The 26,151-nt window shown below is 53.8% G+C and overlaps 1 protein-coding gene across 4 annotated transcripts in view; it reads left to right on the plus strand.

Annotated features, from left to right (window-relative positions):
- The first annotated feature begins 806 nt into the window (after positions 1-806).
- Positions 807-26,151, plus strand: part of Mef2d (myocyte enhancer factor 2D) — a 29,019-nt gene continuing 3,674 nt past the window's right edge. Inside the window, exons 1-11 of one of the 4 annotated variants that reach the window (XM_029556720.1) lie at positions 807-825; positions 14,592-14,773; positions 15,279-15,482; positions 16,879-17,016; positions 17,993-18,203; positions 18,412-18,468; positions 20,049-20,239; positions 20,665-20,685; positions 21,871-22,000; positions 25,064-25,286; positions 25,577-25,883. In XM_029556720.1, the coding sequence (XP_029412580.1) occupies positions 14,720-14,773; positions 15,279-15,482; positions 16,879-17,016; positions 17,993-18,203; positions 18,412-18,468; positions 20,049-20,239; positions 20,665-20,685; positions 21,871-22,000; positions 25,064-25,286; positions 25,577-25,883 (1,536 nt within the window). In that variant the 5' untranslated portion in view covers positions 807-825; positions 14,592-14,719. Of the gene's footprint in view, positions 826-1,562; positions 1,878-1,975; positions 2,355-14,591; positions 14,774-15,278; positions 15,483-16,878; positions 17,017-17,992; positions 18,204-18,411; positions 18,469-20,048; positions 20,240-20,664; positions 20,686-21,870; positions 22,001-25,063; positions 25,287-25,576; positions 25,884-26,151 lie in introns of those variants that run through there. The other 3 variants (XM_008853557.3, XM_017794775.2, XM_008853566.3) reach the window with 3 other exon arrangements.

Genomic DNA, 26,151 nt, shown 5'->3' on the forward strand with positions numbered 1-26,151 from the left:
ACTAGGATGTGCTCTCCAAATCCTTGGGGAGAGACAGGTCCCCTGACTACCCTGAAGTCTTTGGGGCAAGTTAGCCTTGATTGGCAGGGAGAACGGGCATCTCTGAGCTGGGAGCCCAACTTCTCATACTAGTTAGGAAGTCAAAGAGCTACGTTTAGGGACCACAATCAGGTTTCCAGGAAGGAGAGGTCAGGTAGAAGGGTTGGAACTGAGGCCAAGGGAGTAAGAGCCTGCTAGCTTCCTCTTTAAACACATAAGGTACACATAAGCCTTCAAGCTCCTCCCAGAACCATCCCACTGAACTTGTGGCCCATGAGGCTTTCCTGGACTCACAGGGACCTAGTCCCTGTTTGGGTTGAACAGGCCATGGTCCAATAGTCCCTGGTTTATTACAATGAAGCATTAGGCACTGTACTAGTCTACAGGGACCTAAATCCTCACGCCAAACTCTTGAGTTAGGTGCTATTCTCACCACCTCCATCTTCACCCAAGAGGACAAAAAGTATCAAGTAATGTACTATCATCTGCTCCTAGTGATGGTAGCATTTAAATCAAAGCAGTCTGACTTACAAAATTTATATTTCTAACCCACCACACATTACCTCTTCATGCAAATTCTCTCCCAGAACCCAAGACTGTGTCCAGTAAATCAGACCCCAGCCTGTGAAGAACCTTACACTTCTCTGTTCTGCAAGTCTTTGAAGTCTAAAAAAGACTCCATCATTTTCTCACGCTCCAGGTAGAAAGCCAGCGGAGTACTTGGACGTAACAGGATAGGATACTGGACATACAGGACAAGAAGCCTGAGGAGGTCAGTGATCAGAGGTACCATGTTCTCTTTCTTTATGGAACACTTAAAAATTCACCACACCTTGAAGCAACCAGGAATTCAAAAGGATTTTTTTTTAAGAGCTAGTATTGCTTCTTTAATAGTCGCATCTGGATGTTTCCTGTGAGACGCGAGAGTTGGTAGTTGGGGTCCCGCCCCTTTAAATTGCCCCCTCGGCCCGTAAGAGCCCTGGGACCGCAGACACTGACGATTAGGTCACCCGAGAACTATGGGCTGTCGCTTTAAATGTCTGGGCGTCAACCGAGCTCGGCCCAAGGAGGGAAGGGGACCTGTCACAGGTAGAGGGAGCCGCCGAGCTCCCCTGGTAACCCCAAAGAAAAGGTGGCCTGAACTGCAGCTTTGACACACAGTAAGTGGAGGAACGGAGCCTTCCCAACACTGAACTTATCTACTCGGACGCCCTGCCAACTCTGTGGCCTGGGTGCCGAGGTCGCAGGCGGAGAGCCTGGAAACACCCCGAGCCGCGCACCCGCCTGATCCGGTCCCCCGTGTCTCCGGCTACGCCGCCTCCTTGGTCTCACCGGGTCGGGCAGGCGGAGGGATCTGCGCTCCCCGCGCCCCGGCCGCAGGCAGGGCGGGGTGGGACCAACGCAGCCCGGACGGCCGAGGGCAGAGGGCGGGGCCGAGTGCGGTCCGCCCCATCAGGCCCCGCCCCCGGCCCTCCGGGCCCTTCCATTGGCCCCTCCGCCTGTCCGTCACCCTAGTCCCCCACCCTACAAGCTAGGCTGCGCCGTGCCTACGTCGGCCTCGACTCGGGGGCTGGAGGAGTTGCCTTTGGAACCCTAAAGGAGGAAGGAAGCAAAATATCAACAACTGTCGAGGCGGCCCGGGCGCTCGGCCCTGTCCCCGCCGCTCACTGCCGCCGCCGCCCCCGCGCACAGCACGGGGGTCCAGGCCCTGCGGCGCCGCCTAGGGCCGCGCGGACACCGCGCCTCCGCCTTCCCCGCCCGAGCTACGGCTACGCGCGCTGAGGATCTGCGGACCAGGGCGAGGCCCCGCGCGTGACACCCTGTTCCCCCGCGGGCTGGTGAGTGGCTACGCGCCGGTCCCTTTAAGAGCCCCTCCCCCATGCCGCGCGGCTGTCGGAGGGTGGTCGGAGCGCGACGGGTGGCGTGGGCGCCCCGGGGCCGGTACGGACCGGCGGGGACCAGCGAGAGGAGCGGAGGGCCCGGCCGGGTGGCTTAGTGGCCCCGGCGACGCCACCTCTGCGTGTCCGCCCTCCCGCGCCTGGCATGCTCGCCCCTAGCCACCGGCGCTCACCGGGGTCCCAGCCGAGGCTGGGAAAGCAGGGAAGGGTCGCCCAGCCGACCGCACCCGGACGAGCGCACGTGGCTCCGGCCACCGCCTTGGGCTCCAGACGGGACCCTTGTTGGGAACCGGCCCGACCGCGGAGACCCCTAGTTGGGTGTGTCAACGCCGCCGGCTGGAGAACCCCTGGCCAGAAGTTTGCGGCTGCTCACATCTGGAAGGACCTCTCCGCCGTGCAGGCCGAACCGACAGAGCGGTAGTAGGGTTCGAGTGGGGAGCCCGGCCCACGGGACTGAGATGCACCCAGCCTCCCACACAGAAGGGGAGAGTCTTCGGACCTCTCCGCAGCCCTCGGCGCTCCCGGTAGCCTCGGGTTACGCAGCTGGTCCTGAGTGCCAGCCTTCGACAGACTCGCGATTGGGGCCAGGCTGGGGGAGTACAGTGGGTGGATCCTGCACCCAGCCCTCCCCGCCTGAGTTTCCCTCCGAGGCCTAACCTCTTTGGCTTAGTGGCTCTTCCCCCTCCCCCAACCCTCAGTGGGTCGCGACTGCCTGACTGTGGGAAGTTTGCCGTCTGGGACGGTGACCTTGGGCTGCTCTGGCTGGCTTTCAGAGGGGAGCCTACTGGGTGCAGTGACACTTGGAGCTGTCCACCTTCCATTCCCCTCCGAGCCTAGCTGAGATCTCAGCTGAGGGGAGCATTGGGGAGGCGAGTGTTCCCAGACACCCTGCATCTGGCCACTGGGTACTAAGCCTCAGTGCTCAGCCTGGCTGTCTTAGCTCCCACGGCCTGCCTCTGAATGAATTTCCTTCCTGCATCTTCCAGGATGGGGGTGGGGTGGGATGCTTGTGGGAGTGGCTGAGGACCTTGTTATATGGGGTGCTTGGGGGTCCCTGGAGCTTATTTCTAGCTTTTTCCATTTGCCCAGGATGAATGTTGGTGCCTTCAAATCTCAGGTCATTTTCTCTTGGCTATGATTCCTCTGCCCTCCACACACCAAGTGTGTGCTCTCATATGTGTTTGTGTACATGTACTTTTTTGTAAGAAGGTTCTCTGGGGCAGGCAGGAGCTTTCATTCACTATGGGAGCAACCAGAGAGCTTGAGCTTTTTGTCTGGGATCACACAGCAAATCTGTGTCAGAGTTTAGTCCTTCCCCTCTTTCAGGCACAGCTTCCTGTCATGTCAGGGAGACTCAAGGAAGGAAGGCATACAAGCCTTGCTCTTATAGGCTGTGGGTCAAGGGGAGAAACAACCCAGTAGGAAAACATCCAAAGCCTTGTGTTGGGGGATGGGCCCGGGGTTTGTGCTGCCTCCTCTGTCTGCTGAACCCAGTGCTTGAAACTGGGTGTGAGGGACTTGAACTGTCCATTGTCCATTCCCCTCTGTGTGGCGATCCTGGGCTAGAGAGGCCCTACTCCCTGCTCTGGCCCTCTGGCTCCTGGCACTCCTCATAGGCTGCTAGGTGATGTGACAGGCAGGCTGGCTGGCTGCCGTTATATAATCTCTCTCCAGCAGGGTTTTTTTTTTTCTCCTCCCCCTTGGTCTTCCTGGGAGGTGTGCTGGGAAAGGTGGAGGGAGACTTGTCAACCCAGGTTAGGAGCTGAGCCCAGGGGTGGGGTTTGGGTTCCCTGATCCTGCCCTGGGAAGGCACCTTTGCTGTAGTGAGTGTCCCTGGCTCTTGTACCCCAGCCTGGACCTCTGCCCATCCTCCCAACCTTCTCTTCCCTGCCAACTGGGCCCCCCTTCCCTCCCTGATTGTTCCTGGCCTGGGCCCTTGTTGGACACACAAGTAGGTTTTCCCTGCTGCCCCGACTTCTCTGCCTTTCAGTACAGACAGTGTAGCCTACTAAAGAAGACCTGCAGGCAAGATGGGCACTGTGGGCTGCAAATTACAGTTGGTGCTGTCCAGGTTCATAAGGGGGGCCCAAAGTCTGTAGCTGAGGATCAGATTTGGGGGCTGTGGTACTGTGGTGGCAGGCTCTCTCTTCCCCATGGGATGATGGCTGGGACTCCCCAGGCTCTCTGAAGCCAAATGGCTTGAGACAATTACCTCCCTTTTACTGGGAAGCGGGAGGAAGAATGGTGGCTTGCTGTACAACCTCCGCATCGCCATAATTTCTGGTGGCTTTTATGAGGTAGTCATGGGGCCAGAGTCCAGCCAACCCTCTGTCCTTCTGTCCCAAATTGTAACTTACTCATGGGGGGAAAGGGTGGCATCAGATGCCAGGAGCTGTTTTGTAGAAGCTGGATATCTGGCTGTGTAGTGGTTGGCATTGCCCTCTCCACAGTTACAGCAGGCTACTGGAGGAAGGACTTCCCAGTGAAGCCAGGTTAGAGAAGAGAGGAGTCTTAGCTTGACCTAGAAAAAAAGGGGGATCTTAGGCACTCTCCAGTGGCTCTGCTAAAAAGGCTGTGACCCTTGATCTAGTGAGGCTGGTGTTGTTTGGCTCCTGGAATATTTATTCTCTTCTCTCCCTGCCTAGGACAGAAAGTATTCTGAGTGTGTCCTGGAGCTGTAGGAAGGCTGACCTCTGAGCCCCTTTCCCCAGCTTGTAGGCTAGGGGAGGTCTCTGCACCTGTCCGAGTGCAGCAGGTCATGGCACACATCAGGAAGATTTGAGGCATCCTTGGGGGTGTGACTCCCACAGAGCAGCTGTTGCTGCGGGGGTGGGGGCACCAGTGGCAAAGATGATTAAAGGATTGGAGTGTGGAGGGTGGTAAGGAACTGGAGGCAGGGAGGAGAAGGACATACAGAGCCAGAGAGCCCCGGCAGGAGCAGGTTGAGGTGGAAACACAGATGGGCAGGCAGAGTCTGTCTGTGGAGAGCATACTTTGTGAGTCAGGGAGTGCGGGCTGACGTCCACTCCCCTCTGCTGCTCTGCTCCCTGCCCCCCCCCCCCCCCCCCCCCCAAGCTCAAACTCCCTACATAGCCAAGAAAGGCCGTGAACTTGTGATCCTCCTGCGTAAGTCCTTTGGTAAGTCACCCTCTCCCCATTCAGCCTCAGTTTTTCAGGTGCACAAAGTTTACCCTTTTAGTGACATAGACACCCGTGTGTTTGGTGGTCTGTGCTGGCCTCTGTCTCCACCCCCCCCACACCCCATGAGTGAGGTGGCTCTGCTCTATCTGGGGCAGATCCCTGGCCTAGGTGGTCCCCAAGGCCCTCCATATCTGCCTCCCATGACCCAGGCCACGTGCCACCTCTCCACTCCCATTCTGGCTGAGTTAGGCAGGACTTGGAGTGTGGTGTGGACTGAGGTGCTGCCTGCCTAAGATGCCCCTTCTTCAGGGTGCTGGAGGGAGTGACCAAGCTCTAGCCTGTGGCTGGCCACACCCAGGCAGGACCATATTTACTCATTTAAACTTACACTCCCATGAGGCTCTGGCCTGGTCACTGACCTTGGCGTGGTGCCTCTGGCTATGCTAGGGCCACTCCTCTGGCATTGGGCAGACAGCATGCCACAAGGGAAGGCGCCTCCTGCCCATTCCTAGCTCTCCCTTCTGCCATCCCTGTGAATGCCCAGTTGTTTAACAGGGTATATGTTTCAGAAATAGAAATGAAGACTTGAGATCCCTGAGACTGGAGGAAAGAAGTGCTGTCCATCTCTGTGTGTGGAGCACTGAGCTGGGCAGGGTAGCAGAAAAATGAGCTCTGTCTGCCCTTATCATCATCAGGGAAACTGAGCCTGGGAGACTGATGACTTACTAGTGACGCTTTCCTTGAGGGCTCAATCTAGGCTAAAGAGACATCCACTTGTGGCAGAAAGGCCGTAGGCTGGTGCCCCTGACCATAGTCCAGTATCATGGGTCTCAGACCCAGGATCCAGAGGAGGGTTTGGTGGTGATTTAGGGATGGGTTGCTCTGACTCCTGAGAGATAATGCCTTCAGATTTCACCACCATGGGGGAAAGCCCCAATGAAAAGTGACACACAGGCCCCTGGAGCTGCTGCTTGAGGCAAATAGGAGAGGGATTCAGGGGCTAAGTGGGAAGTAGTGTTGGGGGGAAGAGGGCTGGAGCACAGGGCATCAAGGAAGAAGGTTCTGTTAGAAGGATTGTAGTGTATACCCCACCCCCAAGTCCTTCAGCCCCAGAACCAAGACACCTATGGTGTGGGGATAAGGACTAAGGAGGCTTTGAGGAAATCTGGGAAGCTGAGCTAGGCCTGCTTCCCTAGTCAAGCCAGCTGCTCCCTAGTCTCCAAACTTGTCCTGTTGGTATCCTGGGATCTTTGCTAGGAATAGCACCTTCACTGAGTTTGAGGGCCTGGAGAATAACAAACCAAGATGGGTCCAGCCAGAGGCCAGGGAAGCAGGCCTTTTTCCTGGGCTTGTCCTGCTTCAGTAGATGAAGTAACACAAGGGCAGGGCTGGAGGGCTGACCTTGAGTCCAGTGGCTCTTCTCCAGTATGCATGGTGGGTGAGGGCAATGCATCTTGAAGTGGTACTTCTGGCTGCATCTCTCCCCTTCGCCTCTGGGCCCTTCTTTCTTCTGGCCCCTATACCTGCCTTCCTCTTGGTCAGCTCCCCTTTCGTGGACCTCATCGTAGGCCCTGGACTAAGCATGGGGCTGGGAACAGGTGTCCTGGCCCAGCTGTTCCTGCTTGTCTCAGTGAGGGGTAGGGAGCTGAGGAGAGTGGACATCTTCACCTGTTCCCAGGGATGGGGCCCTGATCATAAAGTCTCTGAGAGCTTGAGAGAAGGCAGCAGACAGGACTGACTGGCAGACATCATCACTGGCTGAAGTCTGGGGTCTCTGCAGTGTCTTGGTGCAGCTGTGAGCCCTATTGGATGAGGAGTACAGTCCAGGGTGTGTGTTTGAGCTGGGCCCCCAGCCTTACCTAGTGTCTTTCCTGAGAGCAGTGAGCTAAGCCCTAAGAGCAGCTACATTGCCACCTCCTGCCAAGAGCTTAGAGGAGACCTAGCCATGGCCAGAACAGGCCCCTTTAAATCCTTGGCACCTTCTTGAGGTCATTGCTCCAGGAGGGTTTGTCTTCTCTGATTGGATTGGCCTCTTTCTGGCCTGTCCTGTCTGAGTATAGGTGGCCCTTCAGGTGTCATTGTGGTATATATATATACACACACACACACACACACACACACACACACACACCAAGCTCAGCCATTCAGGTGTCATTGTGGTATACACACACACACACACACACACACACACACACACACACCAAGCTCAGCCATTAAGGCTGGCTCTTGGTTTGCTTCTGGATGCTTGAACAAGGGACAAAGCAGCCCTTTCTCAGCTTCTCCAGACTATTCTTCTTTGGCCCAGGTCTTGTTCTTCCTGTTCTCATCTCCATGGGAAGTCCCTCCCCAGCCTAGCTAGAAGTCCACTGGCTGCAATGGCAGGCAGCCCAAACCCAGCACTAGTGGCATAATGTTCACCCCAACGGCTCTTAAGCTGACCTACCCTCAAGGTCCCAGCTGCCACTTTCACTTCTGTCTCCCTAGACCCCAGGGGGAAGTAGGGTGGGGAGGTGGAAGGTGACACACTAACCGTCCCAACTGCCCCCACCTTTCCTCAAGGCCTTTGATGGCCAGAGGCCCTGCCTCACTCTTCTTGTCTAGATAACTAAAATGGGCTTAGGTTTCTGTGGTAGGATTGGCTCTGTAAGACAGTAGCTAGATAGCTGAAGGGACTTCCAGAGTAGGCAAGCTCTGCTGGGCCTCATTGTTTCAGAAGGTATGGCTAACATCTAGGTGCTGTAACTGGACAGATGGGGGTTAGGCCTCAATACATGCAGGGGACTGGTTGTCTGCCAGCACCCATGGGCAGGAGTACAGGGCCGGCCCTCCATGATGCACATATGTCACTAGCTGCTCATCCCATACTTGTTTGGGTGGCTTTTGACAAAGCAAGTTTGAGCCCCAGCTCCTACTCTGAGGGCAGGGACCCAGCCCCTCCATAGTCAACCCCTGCCTTACTGCACTCAGAGTGGACTCCAGATGGAACAGTAGTGGAAGCACAGACAGCTGTCCCTAACCTACTGCCACCCACCCAAGGGATTGTCCCACACTTCCCCTGAGTTTGCCCAGATGCCACTAGATGAGCTGTGCACTCCTTTCCCTCCAGCCCTTCCCCAGGATAGGTATGGAGGCCCCAAACGACGAGGGCCAGTATCCATGGGACTGTTTGTGGGTTGCTTTCTGGCAGGGAAGATAAAACCAGAAACTGGGCTGTCAGGAGCTCTGAGGTCCCTGAATGCCATGGGGTGCTGGGTAGGGTTGGGAAGTTGAGCTTGGAGGATAAGGGTGGAGACACTATGCAAATCACCATGCAAATAAGCAGCAATGAGTCAGGCTACCTCCTGCTAGGCAGGACTGAAGCAAGGCTCAGACTTGGGTTTCAAACTAGCCTCACCAGTGACAGCCACCTTGGGTCTAACCAGGACAAGGACCCCAGGAGGCCTTAAACCTGGGTCTGATAGGCGTACCAGGTGTTTGAGGGTGTTTGAGGGGTTCTGATGTGTGCTACTGCCACCAGGGCCTCATGCACTCTACCTGGCACTGGCCCTGTAGACTGGCCTAGAGCCAATGCTCTGTCCTCTGTGAGGGGTGTAATGGTCCAGAAAGCATGTCCCCAGCCCATACCTATGCCTGGACCCTCTGGCCACACACTGCCTTTCTGTGTCAGTTGGAGGATGGGAGGCCCAATTAAATGGGAACAGCACAGTCCTGACCCTCTTCCTGCTGGGCCTCTCCAGAGAGCCCCTGAGCAGAATTGTGGGATAGAAAGGCATTTGGGTCCACACCACTCCACCCTTATGTTATGCTGGCCATGGGTGAGGCTGGAGGGTCAGTGACCAGACTGGAGAAGTTCTGCTGGGCCCAAAGCACTTCCTTCAACTGGTTGTTACTAGGATTCAATCTGCTGTTGCCCCTAGGCCAGTGGAACTTTCTTGAGGGTGGACATAGTAGCTGGGAGGCAGCCCAGAGGCCAGGAAGGGAAGGCCAGAGATGGGTGGAAAGGGGCAGCCACAGCCTTCTTGGGAGCCTCAGGCCTCAGCTGCTACAGGAAGGACAGGCTAGGGTGGGACATAGTGGACAGCCGCTTCTGGAGAGAGCAGGATGACCCTTCGCAAGGGGTTTTCTAGAGCAGCAAGGTGGGAAGCTGTGGGTGGAACATGGGAGAGTTGTCCTCAGGGTGCTCCTCAAGTCAGTTCCTGTTCCTCTGCAGGTCCCAGGCACTGGGACCACCCGGCTCCAAGCTCTGTTTTCTTGGACTGTCCCCCCACCCTCCCCCAGTCACCCTCAGGTCTCCTGTCATTGAGTTAAAATTAGCTCAGTGCCCAGGCTAAAAATAGCCCCTGCCCAGCCCCAAGCTGATGGCTAGGGGGAGGGGCGGCCCTGGGGGAGGGGCGATGGTGGGAACCAGGGTTTTGGGTAGTTGAGCCTGCCAGAACTTTGAGCCTGATGGGAACTCTGAAGAATAGAGGCCTCATGGGATGGGGAAGATAGGAGAGGGCCCAGTAAGCACCGTGGGGCAGGCTGCCCCCCACCCCCACTGCCTAGCCCAGCTGTTCTCCCAGTCTTGTGTCCTGGCCTCACAGCCCCTTTCTCTCTCTCTCTCTCTCTCTCTCTCTCTCTCTCTCTCTCTCTCACACACACACACACACACAAAGCAGGAGCACACAAAGCAGTCACTGCTTGCCTCTCCCCACCTTGCCCACGCCACCTCCCACTAGCAAGCAGGCTGCTTGAGGCCAACTGACTGGGTGACAGGTGGATTGGATTGTCACCCCCTCCCCCAGTGCCTGCTGCTTATTTCATGCCCTGCAGCCCCGCCACAGGGAGGGGGTGGAGGAGGGTGACAGCTGTCTTCAGCTGTAGCCTGCCTTCCCCAGTCCCAGTCTGCAGCCCCAGGCGGCCCTCTAGGGTGGAGGGAGTGCCTAATGAAAGCTGTCCCCTCCCAGGCTCCCTTCAGGAAGAGCCCAGGGCCAGGCCTGATTGTCCCTTGTCCTCTACATTTGAGCCTGCTAGTGCAGACCTCCCAAGGCAGATGCATGAAGCTCCTAAGAGCCTCAGGGCACCTGGGACCGAGCCCCCACCCCCACCGCAGAAGGTAGTGAGTGAGGAGGCAGAAAATGGAGATGCAGTGTTAAGGAACAGATGAGGGAAGATGGAGGCTGCCGGGGAAAGGGTGTCCCTGCCTGGCCCTTCAGCAGTGGCTCCAGGGACTTGCCCTGACCCCACTCCTTCCCCCACTCAGGCACCTCACACAGGAACTGAGGTGCCTCATTCTGAAACCCCAGAATGGTTTGGCTTTTGCTCAGGTGCTAAGAGGTGTGACATTGGTGTGGCAGGGCCTACCCTCTCATGACCCTCCAAGCCAGCACCCCTTTGCTCTTCATTTGTCTCTCATTTGCTTGTAAACACAGCTCACAGTTGTCATGGGGTCTTGGACCCCAAGGCTCTCCAGCCCCCTCAGAGGTCCTTGACCCATACCCTCCTGCTGCTGGCTTCCCTACAGACCCCTGTCAGCCAGTGCCCCCTTCCCTCTGCTGCTGTTGCCTCAGCCTGGCCACTGAGGGGTCACTGTGTGACACAGCTATGGCCTGACGTCATGATGGGCAGGCTTTAGGGCTTTGTACCCCAGCATGGCAGCCCAGAGCTGCAGACCAGACTTAAAAGAGCAGCAGCCCAAGGCCAGGGCACAAGAGGAGGGGCTGGCTGGGCCAGGCAGGAGCAGAGCCTGCATCTGGAAAGCAGACGCCCCAGCCTCTGACTCCTGGCAGTTGGTCAGGTCATTATGCAGAGGACTAATTAAAGAGGTCCAGGTGTTCCTTAAAACCTCCCAATGGGGTAGGGAAGCTTGGTTAGCTTCCTTGGTTAGCCCCACACCTTGGATAGAGTCAGTCTAGGGTCCTTTGTGACCATCTCACCCCAGATACCTTTCCAGAGCCAGGATGGAGTTCATATTCTTGCCCTAGGGCTTTAAAGAACCTGCAGCAGTAGGGAAAGGATAGCAGAAGGGCAAAGAGGCTAATGCAGAGCCTGCATTGTAAGAGAGCTTGTGGTTAGATAGTAGGAAGGACTGTCCAAGGCAGGTCTGTCCTTCTCTGGCAGGGCAGTGCTGACAGAAGAAAAGCACAGTGGGCAAGACCCTGGGAGGCATGGGGTTCTGCAGGCTGAGCTAGCATGGAAAGGACTGGGGGAAGCTGGGGCCTGGTCTCTTAAACATCGATAGATTCCCTCCATCAAAGGATACTCACTGGGTCTCTGTGGCTTCCCTGCCTTCTCAACCCCAATCCCTCTTGCATCCCATCTCCCCCAGCATGCTGTAGGGATGGGGGGGGGGCAGTGTAGGAGATCAGCCAGGGAGCTGGTTGCCAGGCGACAGTTACCTAAGCAACCCCATCCTCTCCATCTCCATGTGCTCAGGGCTGCTCCTTAGAAGACTTGAGAGTCTCACCCTCTGCACCAGCCAAGCCAATAGTGGGAAGGGTTGACAACAGGAGTGGCAGGATTGGTTGGAGGCGGTGGGTGGTGTCCAAACTGATAGGCTTTGAGGGAAGCTGGTAAAGGAAGAGTTTTGCTCAATTGAGAACAGCAGGACTGACAGAAATTAGATTGCAAGAAGGACTTCTCACAGGTCATGATATTTTCTTATTTATTTATTTAAAATATTTTATTTATTATTTTTTATTTTATGTGTATTGAGTGTTTTGCCTGCATGTAAGTGCACCTGTGTCATGCAGTGCCCGCAGAGGACAGAAGAGGCTGTCGGATCCCCTGGAACTGGAGTTACGGACAGTTGTTAGCTGCCATGTGGGTGCTGGGATTTGAACCCAAGTCTTCTGCAAGAACAACCAGTGTTCTTAACCGCTGAGCCATCTCTCCAGCCCCCATAATATTTTCTTTGCATAGATACTTCCTGAGCCCCTTCCTACAGGCAACAGCATAGTAAAAAGATAGATCTAGTTCCTGCCTCATGAAGCTCTAATCTCAGGAGAGTAGACATGGAATAGAAGTACAGAGGTATAATTATTTATACAGGTGGTAATCCTAGAAAGATTGTAAGACTAGCTTTTTGGAGGATCGTGAGAATATTGAGAGGGTTCAGTTCATTCTGTCTGAGGAGATAGTACTGGCCATAAATGGGAAGAGGTTCTGTGAGCAAGAGTCTGCTTGTAGTGGTGGCTTGTGCCTTTAATCCCTGCCCTTGGGAGACAGAGGGAGGCTGATAGCTGAGTTCAAGGCCAGCCTGGTTGACATAGTAAGTTCCAGGCCAGACCCTGTCACACACACACACAAAAAACAAAAAACTGGGAGCGAGCAGGAAAGCGTCCGCATGGCCAGTGGGTTCAGGAGGTCCTACACCCTGGGCCTACATTGGAGGTCCTGAGGCTGAGCCAGAGAATCCCACCTAAAAAGCCAGTGCACCTTAGTTTTCACTCCGATGTGCCCTTCCACCTCCCCTGCCCAACAGGGAAGCAGTCTGTGGATTGCCCTGAGAGGTAGGCCTGGAGCCTCTACAGTGTAGTTCAGGTTGCAGGGGAAGAGGGTGGTTGGCACCTCTTCTGCCAGATGTATGTTAGGCCACATAGGGCTTTCTGGACTGCTGCTACTGATCTGGGATGTGGGTAGGGGAAGCCAGAGACCACAGAGATCCTCAAGGACAGGGGTAGGGAAAGAAGGTGCTGAGTTCTCATTCTGGGGGAAGGAAGAGAGCTAGGGTGTTCCGTGAAGATATTTATATTTGGGCAGAGTAGAAACTGGGCGGTAAAGCCTGAACAGTCCTGTGATCTGTGACAGTGTTCAGACTCCTTCTCCATGGTCAGGTGCCTGGTGAACTGCTTCACCTACTGTGCAAACTTCAGGCTGTGTGGAGTGGCCTAGAAAGACACAGGTTCATTCATCAGCCATTGGCAGGCAGCCCTTCATGTATGTTGCCCAGCCTCTGGCTCTGCTCTTGAGAGGACTGCAGAGAAGCTCAGCTTCTTGCATAGCTTCAGAAAACATGCCCTCACCATCCCCCAGAACGCACTCCACTGTGATGCAAGGACTACTAGGATAGCAGCTGACTGGAGGGGCCTGGAGGTCATCTCCATCCTCTTCCCCAGGGGCCTTAGACTGTGGCCCTGCAGAGCACACACCTTTCCTGTCCCAGGCTGAGCTGCTACCCTGTGCCCCGTCCATCCTATGCTGTACCATGTAGAGGTGCAGGGCAGGCTCTCATTCCCACACTGACTCAGGGTTGGAATTGTTCCTTTCACGGGCCATGAGGATCATAGGAGTGCCAAGAATGGTCAGTCTACTCCAGGGTCTTTCCAGTGTGTGCCATGCTGCTGTTTCCTTGGTAGGAACCACTGCTAAGGCTGAGCTTGGGTTCTAGACCTGGCCTCTATCTCAGGCAGGACTGGACATACCACCCATGTATCCTCTTTGCACATCTGCCACCCCACTTACTTATAATTATCTGCTACTCTGCCACAAGAGTTGAACAGTGCAGCAGACCTTACAACCTGCATTGTTGACTCTCTGTTCCTTTACAGAAACAGTGACCAGGATTAGGGCAAGCTGCATGATAAAGCACTTGCCTACCTAGGTAAGCAAGTGGTTTGTCATGGAGTGAGTGTGAAGCCCTAGATCCATTCCTCCCACCAGAGACAGCAGAGGAAAAAAAGCCAGACCTGGTGATGCCAGCCTGTCATCATAGCTACTCAGGAGGTTGAGACAGGAGAGTCACACGTTTTAAGACCTACCTGGGCTACAGAGTGAGTTCAAGGCCAGCATGGGCAACTTAGTAAGACACTGTCTAAAAAAATTAAAAATAGGGGCTGAGGATGCACCTCACTTGTAAAGCACTTGCAGAACTCCTGGATTTAATCCCCAGGAGGTGGGTAGGGGAAGACACTATATATTGTGCTATCCTCTGACCTAGAATAACATGTCCCTTTACCTAAGCAGCAGAACACCCTTTCTTCAAACAAAAACTACTCAGGCGGAGTAAATAGAGAGTTGCACAGGAGCTCTGGTTGGGGGTGGATGTTCTTTAGCTCCAGGCTCCACAGTTCCCAGGGGTCCATAAGGCTGAGTGAAGACCCTGCTGCTGGCCTGAGCTGGGATGCCTGCTTCTTGCAGCATGGATAGGCGTTGACTCAACACTACCTGCTCCAGAATAGGAGCCTAGTGGTCTAGGCTGGCTAAGCAGGACAGCTGTATAGTACAGATAGGTTCCTCAGAGAGGGGTCATTCTCTAAGAAGTAGACTAGGAACCCCATGTCTTCTTGCTAACCTAAAGCCCAAGGACAGTCATGACAGGGAACCAGCCTAGACTAAGGCCTGGTCCCAGTGGGAGCCCATCTTACAGCTGGTGTGAGGGCCATTGCCTTGGTAGCCAGCATTACCACAATTTGAGGATGGGGCACAGATGGCACCAGCCTTTCACAGAGTGTGGTAAGCCTGGCCTATATCCCCAAGGAGCAAGCCTGGGGGGTTGTAGGGACTGACAGTCCTCTCATGGTTCTCCCATTCCAGGAGGCTATCACAGGTGTTATACAGACCATGAACTGACCACTGGTCCCAGACCTTGATGAGCACAGTGTGAGGCACCTGACAGGAACCTAGCAACCCTTCCTCTCTGGCACTAAGGACTCCCAGAGAAGATGGGGAGGAAAAAGATTCAGATCCAGCGAATCACTGACGAGCGGAACCGCCAGGTGAGGGGGGTCCCAGAGCCTCACAGAGTAAGTGGGTGAGGGCAGGGAGCCAGTTTCTGCCTTTCCTTCCTAGCTCTGGAAGCCTTCCTAGTTCCTGGAAGCCCAGGGAATCACTAGTGGGTCTGAGAAGGGAGAAGAGTAGCCCCATCTTTGTGTTCCAGGCTTTCTAGCTCTGCTGGCCCAACATCACAGCCACAGCTCCTTCATCCCAGCAAAAATCCTCCCTCTTCTCACCTGGGAGATTCACTGTTCTTTAGTCCCCTGCACACAGCTCTCTTGACCATCTAAATCTTTTCCCTCCCAAGGCTGCACTGGTGTGTCTTGGCTGTGGTCTGGCCAAGGGGTTCTAGCTTGTTCCTTTCCAGACCAGGGACTCTGACAGCAGCAGCTGAGTCACTCTAAGCATGAGACCCTCTAGGGTAGGGCCTGTGTCCAGTTGACTCTAGGCAGGTTTTCCTGCCAGATCTTAACTGAGTCTGACCTGGCCACCCACACCCTCCTACAGGTGACATTCACTAAGCGTAAGTTTGGGCTGATGAAGAAGGCTTATGAGCTGAGTGTGCTGTGCGACTGTGAGATCGCGCTCATCATCTTCAACCACTCCAACAAACTGTTCCAGTATGCCAGCACCGACATGGACAAGGTGCTGCTCAAGTACACTGAGTACAATGAACCACACGAAAGCCGTACCAATGCCGACATCATTGAGGTTTGTGCCTGCCTCCCTCTGCCCATCTGTAAACCCACTTCCTCATCCAAACCCAGGCCCCCCCCCAAGGAAGGTGGTAATGGGGGCACGAGATGTATAGCCAACACCAGGCCCCACCCTCCCTTCCTGGGTCCACTTTGCTGCCTGCCAGGCCTGAGGGGTACCCCTGATGCCCTCCCCTGCACTTTGCTTCCTTCTTCCAGCCTTTCAGCTGCTACTTTTTGCTTTGTTTCCATCTCTCCTCTTAGTCCTGCCCCTCTGTGGGTCACTGTGGCTCAACATTATGAACTGCTGAAGGACATGAGCTTTGGAATTCAGCTCTGGCCTTTACAGGCCATGTGTCCTTGGGCAGGTGGTTTGGCCTTCCTGGGCTGTGGTGTCCTTCACAAAACAGAGTGGTGTCTACTTAGAAGGGTGTTCTTTGAGCACAGTGAAACAGCCCATGTGTGCTTCTCACTCCAGGGTACCAGTTTAGGGTACAGTTTTTGTTGTATTGAAGATGGCATCTGGAGAGCTATAGGCCTAGCCAAAGATTTGGAAGAAATAACCTAAACTAGAATGTAAACATACTTTTTTTGTTCTTTTTGAGAGGCAGGGTCTCCCTGTAGCCCCAGCTGTCCTGGAACTCACTATGTAGACCAGGCTGGCCTTGAACTCACAGAGTTCCACCTGCCTCTGTTTCCCAAGTGCTGGAATTAAAGGCGTACATCCCCACGCCTGGCCTAAACATATATTTTTAAAAAGAAAATAAGGGCTTCCAAAATGGCACAGTGGGTAAAGGTGCTTGCTGCCAAGTCTGATGATTTAAGTTCATTCCCAGAGACCAACAGAGTAGAAGGAAGAGAACTGAGTGAGCCCCTTAAGTTGTCCTCTTTGACATCCACTCACGCATGGTGGCATATGCATGCCCATACATATACATATACACACAATTATTATTTTTTTAATAAAGCAAGTGATCTATAAAGGTATGTGAGGCTCTGGCCTCTGGGCAAGGAGTCTGGGGTGACTGCTACTTTTCTCTTTGCTTTCCAAAATCTAATTCTCTCCTTCTGTCTCCATTCCAATTTCTTTCCTTTTTCACCTCTTAAGCACAACCAAGGGTTGGGATGGGCAGGCACACCCTCCCCCAATCCTCTGAGGAGCAGGCTGGTACTGGCCCTTCCTCAGATGCAGCTGTGGCACATATACCTCCACACCATGCATTTCCTGGTTTAGGTCCCCTTTCACTCAGGGCCCCAGGGGACATTGTGGGGAGGGAGGATGGCTCTGAGGGAGGGAGTAGAGCCACTAGGAACCATGAGGAAGAAGATTGGAGAATAGAGGATCCTAGGGAGGTCTGGGAGGAACTTGAAGGAAATGGGGAAGTGCTGGCTGACTTAGTGGTCCGTTACAGACCCTGAGGAAGAAGGGCTTCAATGGCTGCGACAGCCCAGAGCCCGATGGGGAGGATTCACTGGAGCAGAGCCCCCTGCTGGAGGACAAGTACCGACGCGCCAGTGAGGAGCTGGACGGGCTCTTCAGGCGCTATGGGGTGAGCCCTACTCACCTTTTCTCTGGCTCCCTTCCGGCCCCTTCCCCCCAGGCGCTGCACAAGAAGCACAGGGAGTGTGAGAGCCCTGAGGTGGACGAGGTGTTTGCCCTGACCCCCCAGACGGAGGAGAAGTATAAAAAGATAGACGAGGAGTTTGATAAAATGATGCAAAGTTATAGACTGGCTGTGAGTAGTCGCATGGAGGAGAGCCTCCCGTGCTGCATGGTGTGGCTTCGCCCCTGGCCTGGCCTGACCCTCGGCTGCCTTTAATGGGGATCCCATGCTGAGCCATCCTGGGGCTGGTGGTAAGCACTGAAGAACCTCTGACCTTGGTCATGATAACCTTCTTCTGATAAGGTTCTTGAAAAAGCTAGAGATACCTGCAGTGTTCCTTCACCAGCAAAAAGTATGCAGATGCCATAAAGTCTTAAGAGGCCAGGGAAATAGAGTGTGTTCTTTGCCTAGTCATTTTGGGGAGAGGCACCCCTTGGGCTGCTCTAGCACCCTGCCTAAGGCACTTAGCTTTATTTTAAGGGAAGCAGAGCTGCTGAAGGGAAGGCAGAGAGATGGGCTTGAGCTTCTGCAGCAGGCCAGATGATAGGTGATCACTAGTGAAGCCACATTCTCACCAGTGGCACAGTTAGGTGAGTTTGGGTCTATACCCAGGGCACTAACCCGCTCCCAGTGTGTCCTGCCTGGCCGAGGACTAACCCACCTCCATTGGGGGTACCCAGTCCTGTCTGCAGTGGGTAGAGCCTTGCTCTCCTGCTCTGGGGCCAGACCTGCATCCCAGGGTGCTCTCAGCTCCCTGGTTGGGGGAAAGCAGGGCAGCAAAAGGGCTGAAGGCAGAGAGCCCAAGCTGCTGGCCCTTGGAGGCACAGCCCAGAAACCAAAGAACATTTGCCTACACTCCCAAAGTGGGTCTGGGGGAAGATGTTCACCTAGTGTGACTCAACCCCTCCATCTTTCTGTCTAGTCATCTGTCCCGGCCCCCAACTTTGCCATGCCTGTCACAGTGCCCGTGTCCAATCAGAACTCCATGCAGTTCAGCAATCCTAGTGGCTCTCTGGTCACCCCTTCCCTGGTGACATCATCGCTCACGGACCCACGGCTCCTATCCCCCCAGCAGCCAGCACTACAAAGAAACAGCGTTTCTCCAGGCCTGCCCCAGCGGCCCGCTAGTGCAGGTAAATGGGCTGGAGGGTGGGCCATTGAGATGGAGGTGAGGTGTGGAGGGCCTGAGTTTCTGTCTTCAGTGGTAGGTCTTCCTTTCACCCACCACAGCATTCCTGCATTTGTGTAACTCCTGAGGGGGAAATGCCTAGGACTCTTCTCAGGGTCCCCTCTTGTCCAGTCGCCAAGACAAAGCTCATGGTGGCTCTGCTTTTCTCCCAGGAGCCATGCTGGGTGGAGACCTCAACAACGCTAATGGAGCCTGTCCCAGCCCTGTCGGTAAGTGTAGCTACCTTCCGCATGGTAGCTCAGGTCCAGGGACCTAAAGGAGAGGACAGGAAAATGGCAGGGCCTGAATAAGATGTATCAAAGGATTTTTAGATCCCTGGATTTTGGTGTCTATAGTGTTGATGGATATGTGTGATCAGCAGATGTATGGGTGTGAAGATTGTCAGGCAAACTGAGAAGGGACTCAACATTATTGAAACAGAAGGGTCAGCATTTTCAATGTGAGTAGGGCATCTTGTTTTCTGGCCTTTCCTAGATAAATGGTAGGCATATATGCCTATTCACGCACACAGACCTCCACACTCCCATGGAGTCACCAGACAGATACGCACCTGTAGGCATACATACCCAAGTCACAAGGAAAGTGCCTTGCCCTGCACCCAGCTACTTCCAGCCCTTCCTGCTCTGTGTTGGTATCTCACTGGTGGCTGCCTTCTAATGTCAACATTGACGTCACCCCTACATTCTTGCCATTCCCAGAGTGATCTTGGAATTGGGATGGAGACAGCAGCACACTTTGACGGCAACTGTGTGCTTTTAGGGGACAGAGCAAGGTGGCATTTCTCACTGCAGTTACCCACATTCCTGGACCTCAGACTCCCCCATCTCAGTCTCAGCCAATGTGCCACACCGTTCTCACCCTGGTCATTATGGGTCCTGTGTGAGGCAGATGAATATGAAGGTGGCTTGGCAGTAGTTATGTACTAGCATCAGGAAATTGGGGGTGGGGTATATCCCCCCTTTGAAGACCTTGCATATAGGCCGTGAAGCCCAGCGTTGGGAAGTCAGTGAAATGCACTAGGTGGCTGTGGAGAGATCATCACGTCTCTCCCACCTAGGCTGTTTTTTCTCGTTTGTTCCCAGGGCTGGTGGTACCTGTCCCAAGTATCTCACAGGGACATGTGAACATTAAATGAGATGATATGTGTGTGGAAATCCTGTGATATTATAGAGTATGGAGCAGATGTAAAAGATAGTTGTACCTGTATCCCCAGTCTAATTATGGTGGTGACTGTGTCATCTGTCCACTGGTACCAGCAACACCATTACTACCAGTGGACAGCCTGTTTCCCCAAGACTGCAGGCAGCTTGTCATGTGCTGATCCAAGACACAGAGTCCCCAGCTTATAGTAAGGAAGCAGTCTAAGTGGGTGATGATTGGCTCTAGTGAGCAGGCTCCTTACTGAGGCCCACATCGCAGCCTGTCACTCTGGTCGTTGTGGGTCCTTCAAGACAGATAGAAAGGTCTGAGAGTGCCAGGCAGGGCACGGGGGAAGGCATGCCTGCTGGGCCTAGAAGAACCCAGTGCTGCCAATGGCAGTGGTTGCTTTCCAGTTCTGCCTCTGGCCCCAGGCTCCCACTGGTCTCATCACTGTAGCTTAGAGGCTGGCAATGAGCTCAGTAATTAGGGACCAAGACTTTAGGCAGTATCAGGCAGTTTAGCACCTATGTGGAGCCCTGGCATGGCTCTAAGAGGCTCTAGGCAACTGGTGTGCTTGTCTGGGGCAGTTGGTAGGGCCGTGGTGGGCAAGCTAGCATTTTTCCTTCCACTCATCTCCTCATTTCTCTAGGGAATGGCTACGTCAGCGCCCGGGCTTCCCCTGGCCTCCTCCCTGTGGCCAATGGCAACAGCCTAAGCAAGGTCATCCCTGCCAAGTCTCCACCCCCACCCACTCACAGCACCCAGCTGGGAGCCCCCAGCCGCAAGCCTGATCTGCGGGTCATTACTTCCCAGGGCAGCAAAGGGTTAATGCATCACTTGGTGAGTGGGTTTCTGGACCATGGCAGGGGCTGGGAATGGGAGGTAGGAAGCAGGGGAAGAGCCACCTCTAGCAAGAGAAAGGGTTAGTAGCAGGAAGAACTTCCTGAGAGAGATCATGCAAACATAGCTTTTCATGAGCTCTTTCTTCTCCAGGGCCTTTTGTGAGGTTGGAACACAGTAGCATCAACCTGATCCCAATAGATGAGGGGATGGGGAAGGGGTGATAAAAGAGATTCCCAGTGTAGCATCAAGGACCACATCGGCCAGAACACAGCATCTTCTGGATATCAAGCCAGAAAAACTGTCCTTTTGGGCAGAAAGAACACTTAGCTCTTCAGCAGACATGTGAATGGGTGGCTGTGGGGGCTGGGGGTGGTCAGAGGCCACAGTCTGAACTTTCCCCTCAATTTAATTTCTGCTCCCAGACTGAGGACCATTTAGACCTGGTAAGTAAGGCTAAGACGTTTATAGTACCTTTGAGTTTCAAGTTTGCACCATGTTACACAGTCTGCAGCATGAGTGTGTATACCTGCCCTCTTCCTGTGTATTTACTGTGTGGACTTTAGTTACTGGTTATTTGCCAGGAGCTGTGCTCAGTGGTGAACAGGATACTAAGGTGAATGGGGCAAGGAAAAGAGCTAATGCATCCACATGTATCCCTGTGTGCATGGAAGTTTGTGTAACATCCCATTCAGACACGTGTTTGTATGTATCTAGAAAAGAGCATGAGGACATTCCCAGGCCTCTGAGACCCTGGCCAGATGCCTAAATTGAACCCTTGAATCCCACTGACCTGATTCTACCTAGGCCCACGTAGCATTGGAAGCCAAGATCCTTAGGAAAACTCTCCGGAAAATCAGTTTTCCAGGGGGAAGCTAAAGCCAAGGCAGGACTTGAGTTGTCCTTAACAAGGGCTTCCCTCCCTGCCTCTGTGGTACAAACCCCTACCCTGAGCCCATCTCAGGGGCACCCAGAGACATGTACGTGCTCAGCCCCTCCTCACGCTTACATAGTCACCTTCAGCTGGGAAAGGAGAGTGTGCCTCCCTCCCCAACTTGCTGACAGGAGGCCAGAGAGGCTGGAAAAGGCAAACAGGCTTTGGCGGCCAATACATCGGCAGTTTCGGCCCCAGCATGGAGTTGGAATAAACAAGTGACTCAGCAGCAGATGGAGCAGACAGCCTCACACACGTGTGTGCACACACGCAGTCACATGCCACCCCGGGCCCTGCATTCCATTCCCAGATGCCAGCACATGTCTCCTAGGGTGTCTGCTACTGTGATGGGTGAAGGGGAAGACTCCAGAGGGCCTAGCCCAAGGGCGAACATGTCTCTGTCCTTTCCCTCCCTCTGCCCAGGAACTAGGGCCAGTATTCATATTGGGCTACAGGCTGCCCACATGCCTTCCTCTCTGCATGGGTGTAGATGCAAATGGATCTATGTGTGCATGTCTCTCTCTTGAGTTTTCATGCCTCCAAATACACTAGCTTGTGTTTGTATCTGCGGGTCTCCATGCTATGGCACTTTCCCTTGGCCTTGGAATTAAGGGATCTAGCTCAGACATGGTATAAATGGCCACCCTGAGGCAGCTCACCCTTCTGCCACCTCTTGACAGACAGTTTTCTCCTACAGAACAACGCCCAGCGCCTTGGGGTCTCCCAGTCTACCCACTCTCTCACCACCCCAGTGGTTTCCGTGGCAACACCGAGTTTACTCAGCCAGGGCCTCCCCTTCTCCTCCATGCCCACTGCCTACAACACAGGTAAGTGTTCATGTGATTGGTGCATTGTATCCTTGGACTTGGGGCATGTGAGTGACCAGAGAAGGTGAACTAGAAAGCTGGGCAAGGCCCCATTCTGGGGAAGGCCTCATAGTATAGTTGGTGGATCAAGCAAATAAGAGCAGAGTGGCAAGGCTGGGGATATAGCTCGGTTGGTAAAGTACTTGCCTAGCATATGTGAAGCTCTGAGTTCAGTCTCAAACACTGCATAAACCAAGCAAAGTAATATAATCTGAACACTCAGGAGGTAGAGGGCAATGGATCAGGAGTTCAAGGTTATACTCAGCTGTATAGGGAGTTCAATTTTGGGCTACATGTCTCAAAAAACAACATTGACCTCTGGCCTCCACACACATGCATCTACACTACACAACATACAATATACCATACATGCTAAAAGCAAAAACAAACAACCCCCCTCGCACACACAAATTTTTAAAGGGGGAGGAACTAGAGAGATGGCTCAGACGTTAAGAACACTTGCTGTTGCAGAGGGGCTGGGTTCCCAGCATCCACATGGCAGCTAACAACCATCCATAACTCCAGTTACAGGGGATCTGACACCCGTGTCTGGCCTCTGGGCATTGCATCCATGTGATACACTTACATATATGTAGGCAAAATACACATACACAAAAAAATAAAAATAAATAAATTTTAACCCCCAAAATGGGCTGGAGAGATTAAGAGTACTTGCTGCTCTCTTCCAGCAGACCCGAGTTTGATTCCCAGCACTCACTTCTGGTGACTAACAGCCACCTGTAATACCAGCTTCAGGGTGAGGAGGGGTCCCTTTCCAGTATGATGACAGATCCTTCTCTAGTGTAAGGATAGGTCTCTTTCCAGTGTGAAGACAGAGTCCTCCAGTGTGAGGGGGCCAGGACAGGTCACCGCCTCAGCAAAAGATTAGGCTCATCTGTCTCTAGCTGGTTTGGGGACTGGGGAGGGGAACATAGTCAGTATAACAAGTCTTCCTGGAGAAGGATGAGCAAAAGATAAGGCTGGAGGGAGGTAGGCAGAATGGAGGCATGGCCAGCATAGATTTTCTAGTTTCCTGGACAAGGGTGGCTTGGTGCAGCAATGAGTGGGAGGCAGGTAGAAGGCTGGCAAAGGTTAGGTCACAGGTCTAAAGGTGAATAGTCACCTGGGGCCATGGGAAAGGCCTCTGGATACAACTCTGGTAGTACAGTGCTGGGGCTATCCTGAGTCCCCAGGGCTGTCCTGGCTGTGTCAACCATCCACACCTTCCCCAGAACAGCATGTGATGCTCTTAGCCATCCTTGCCTGCACTTCAGGCTGCCAAGTCAGGAAGGACTTACCAAAAGGGAAATGCCTTGTCACCTAGTTTCAGAACCTTTGTATGGCAGCACGCTCTTTCCTACTGAGAAGGATTTTTTTTTATGTTCTCCTCCCATCCTCATATATGAGTGATTTATGTTAGGACTGCTCCTGTGGTGAGAGTAGACTAGACCAGAAGACCCCAGATACCCCTCAAACCCCAACCCTACCCTCCTTTCCAGGAGCGGAAGAAAGCCCAAGGGGCAGGCCACAACCTTTGCTTCATGCCTCCAGAGGGGCAGGCTCTGGCATGAGCCTGGGCAGATTTTCCTGCCCAGATGTCTGCGATTCCCTTCCCTCTAGTGTGCACCACATGCATACCCACTAGGTTACTGTGTCTTGAAGCTGGGGAAGGATTGCTTTAGAAGCAGCCCCCTCAGGCCTGCCTCCTACAAGGAGCATTGGTGAACAAGAAGTCTCTGAAGCTCTTCCAGCACTGCTGCCCAGGCTGAGAAGAAAAGCCATCTCCCTAGGCATAGTGGGACAGTGGACCGAGCACAATTCAGACCTCCTCTCTGGAGCTTTGTTCGTTGGGAGCCCCACTGTGGTAGCTGTCTGTGTTCTTTCTACTTGGTCTTGTAAAGCAGGAGGGAAGTTAGTTGATGTTGGGGAACCTAGGACAGACACTCAGCAGGGATGGCTATGGACTCCTATTTGTCCCTAGGGTGTGAAAGCAGCTTTGGCCCCTCAGAAAACAGTGTTCCATTTCCTGTTGCTGCAGGAGTAGCTAAGCAGCAGGCATTTGTGGGTAATCTTTAGGGTGTAAGCCAAACCCCAACATCCAATGGGTTTGCAGAAATATCCTGGGCAAGAGGTGGGTTGGGCCCTTGTGAATACTGGCTCCTGAGGAATGTCTGTGGTAAATACAGGAACAGAGTGAGGAGGTAGCCAGATGGCTTGGGGATTTAGCTCCTAGTCCTTGAAAACCAAGTGTCCCAGTAGATAGGGCTAGTATAGTGGATAGGACACCAGTGTCTCAGTGCTTCCCAGTTCCATTAGCCTGGTGTTGCCTGTGGCACCTTGTTGCTTCTCCTGAGCTGGGAGTGGAAGAGACTGCAGTCAGACCTATGTTGGATCTTCTCTATTTCCTTTCTTTCTTCATTTCTTGTTTGTAATTATTCTTATAAGAGTGATACCTAGCCGGGCGTGGTAGCTCACGCCTGTAGTCCCAGCACTTGGGAGGCAGAGGCAGGCAGATCTCTGGGGGTTCAAGGCCAGCCTGGTCTACATAGTGAATTCCAGGCCAGCTGGGGTACAGGGAGACCCTGTCTCAAAAAGCAAAAAAACAAAGCCGGGCATGGTGGTGCACGCCTTTAATCCCAGCACTCGGGAGGCAGAGGCAGGCAGATGTCTGTGAGTTCAAGGCCAACCTGGTCTACCAGTGAGTTCCAGGACAGCTGGTGCTACAAGGAGACCCTGTCTTGAAAAAAAAAAAATGTATTAAATTTACATTAAGCATGATTGCTTTTTTAAAACTTTGATGCTATTTTTAAAAACCCCCTAGCTTTTCATCCTATTAAAAAAAAAAAAGAAAACAGTACCTCATGATTATTAAGCTTATGTTTTTTAAACTCTTGAGTGCCATTTTCACTGATTTTTTTATTAGTTTCGATTCTTCACATTTATGGTTCAGTACCACCTAATCTTTTTCCCCAAGAGGATCCATACAGCTCTCTCCAAGGTCCCCTTCACTTTCTCTTCCTGCAGATTACCAGCTGCCCAGCGCAGAACTCTCTTCCCTACCAGCCTTTAGCTCACCTGGGGGGCTGACACTAGGCAACGTCACCGCCTGGCAACAGCCCCAGCAGCCACAGCAGCCACAGCAGCCACAGCCTCCACAGTCACAGCCACAGCCACCACAGCCACAGCAGCCACAGCAACCACCTCAGCAACAGCCCCACCTGGTCCCTGTGTCTCTCAGCAGCCTCATGTGAGTCCTTAGGAAACTTTCCATAGGGGTATCAGGGAGCGAGGGGCAGAGGGTGGTCCTTTAGGGTATTTGGTGTTGGGAACATGGCAGTGACGGCCATGGGCCCCCTTCTGGCAGCCAGAGGAGGGGGGCGGAGATGATGATCTGGACAGAATGGAACTAACACTGCTCATTTCCTTTCTCCCCCCTGGACACTCATCTCTCCCTCTTCTCCACTTTCATTCTTTGTTTTTCACTCTTTGTCTTATGACTTCCTCCTACTTTTTCTGTTTCTGACCCATGAACTCTAGCCCAGGCAGCCCCTTGCCCCATGTGGGTGCTGCTCTCACCGTCACCACCCATCCACACATCAGCATCAAGTCAGAACCAGTGTCCCCAAGCCGTGAGCGCAGCCCTGCACCTCCTCCACCAGCTGTGTTCCCAGCTACCCACCCTGAGCCTGGTGACGGTCTCAGCAGCCCAGCGGGGGGATCCTATGAGACCGGGGATCGGGATGATGGACGGGGGGACTTCGGGCCCACACTGGGCCTGCTGCGCCCAGCCCCAGAGCCTGAGGCTGAGGGCTCAGCTGTGAAGAGGATGCGACTGGATACCTGGGTACTGTAACATTGCCTTTCCTGCCTGCTGGTGTCTGCAGTCACAAGGAACTGCCCCACATGCATTCAACCTGTTTTTTCTCCCACGGGAGAGACCTTGTGGCCAGGCAGCCCTTTGGGGCAGCACTCAAACCCTTGACCCCCCCCTGCAGCATTGTGCCCTGCTCAGTGACCTCCAGCTAACCCATTCCTAGAGTCCTAACCCTGTGGGAGATGGGTGGGGTGCATCCTATAGGTCAAGCTGCCCCTCACACCACCTTCTCCGTCTC

The sequence above is a fragment of the Nannospalax galili genome, unplaced genomic scaffold, assembly GCF_000622305.1.
Source record: "Nannospalax galili isolate Female #2095 unplaced genomic scaffold, S.galili_v1.0 scaffold591, whole genome shotgun sequence".
Classification (NCBI taxonomy): domain Eukaryota; kingdom Metazoa; phylum Chordata; class Mammalia; order Rodentia; family Spalacidae; genus Nannospalax; species Nannospalax galili.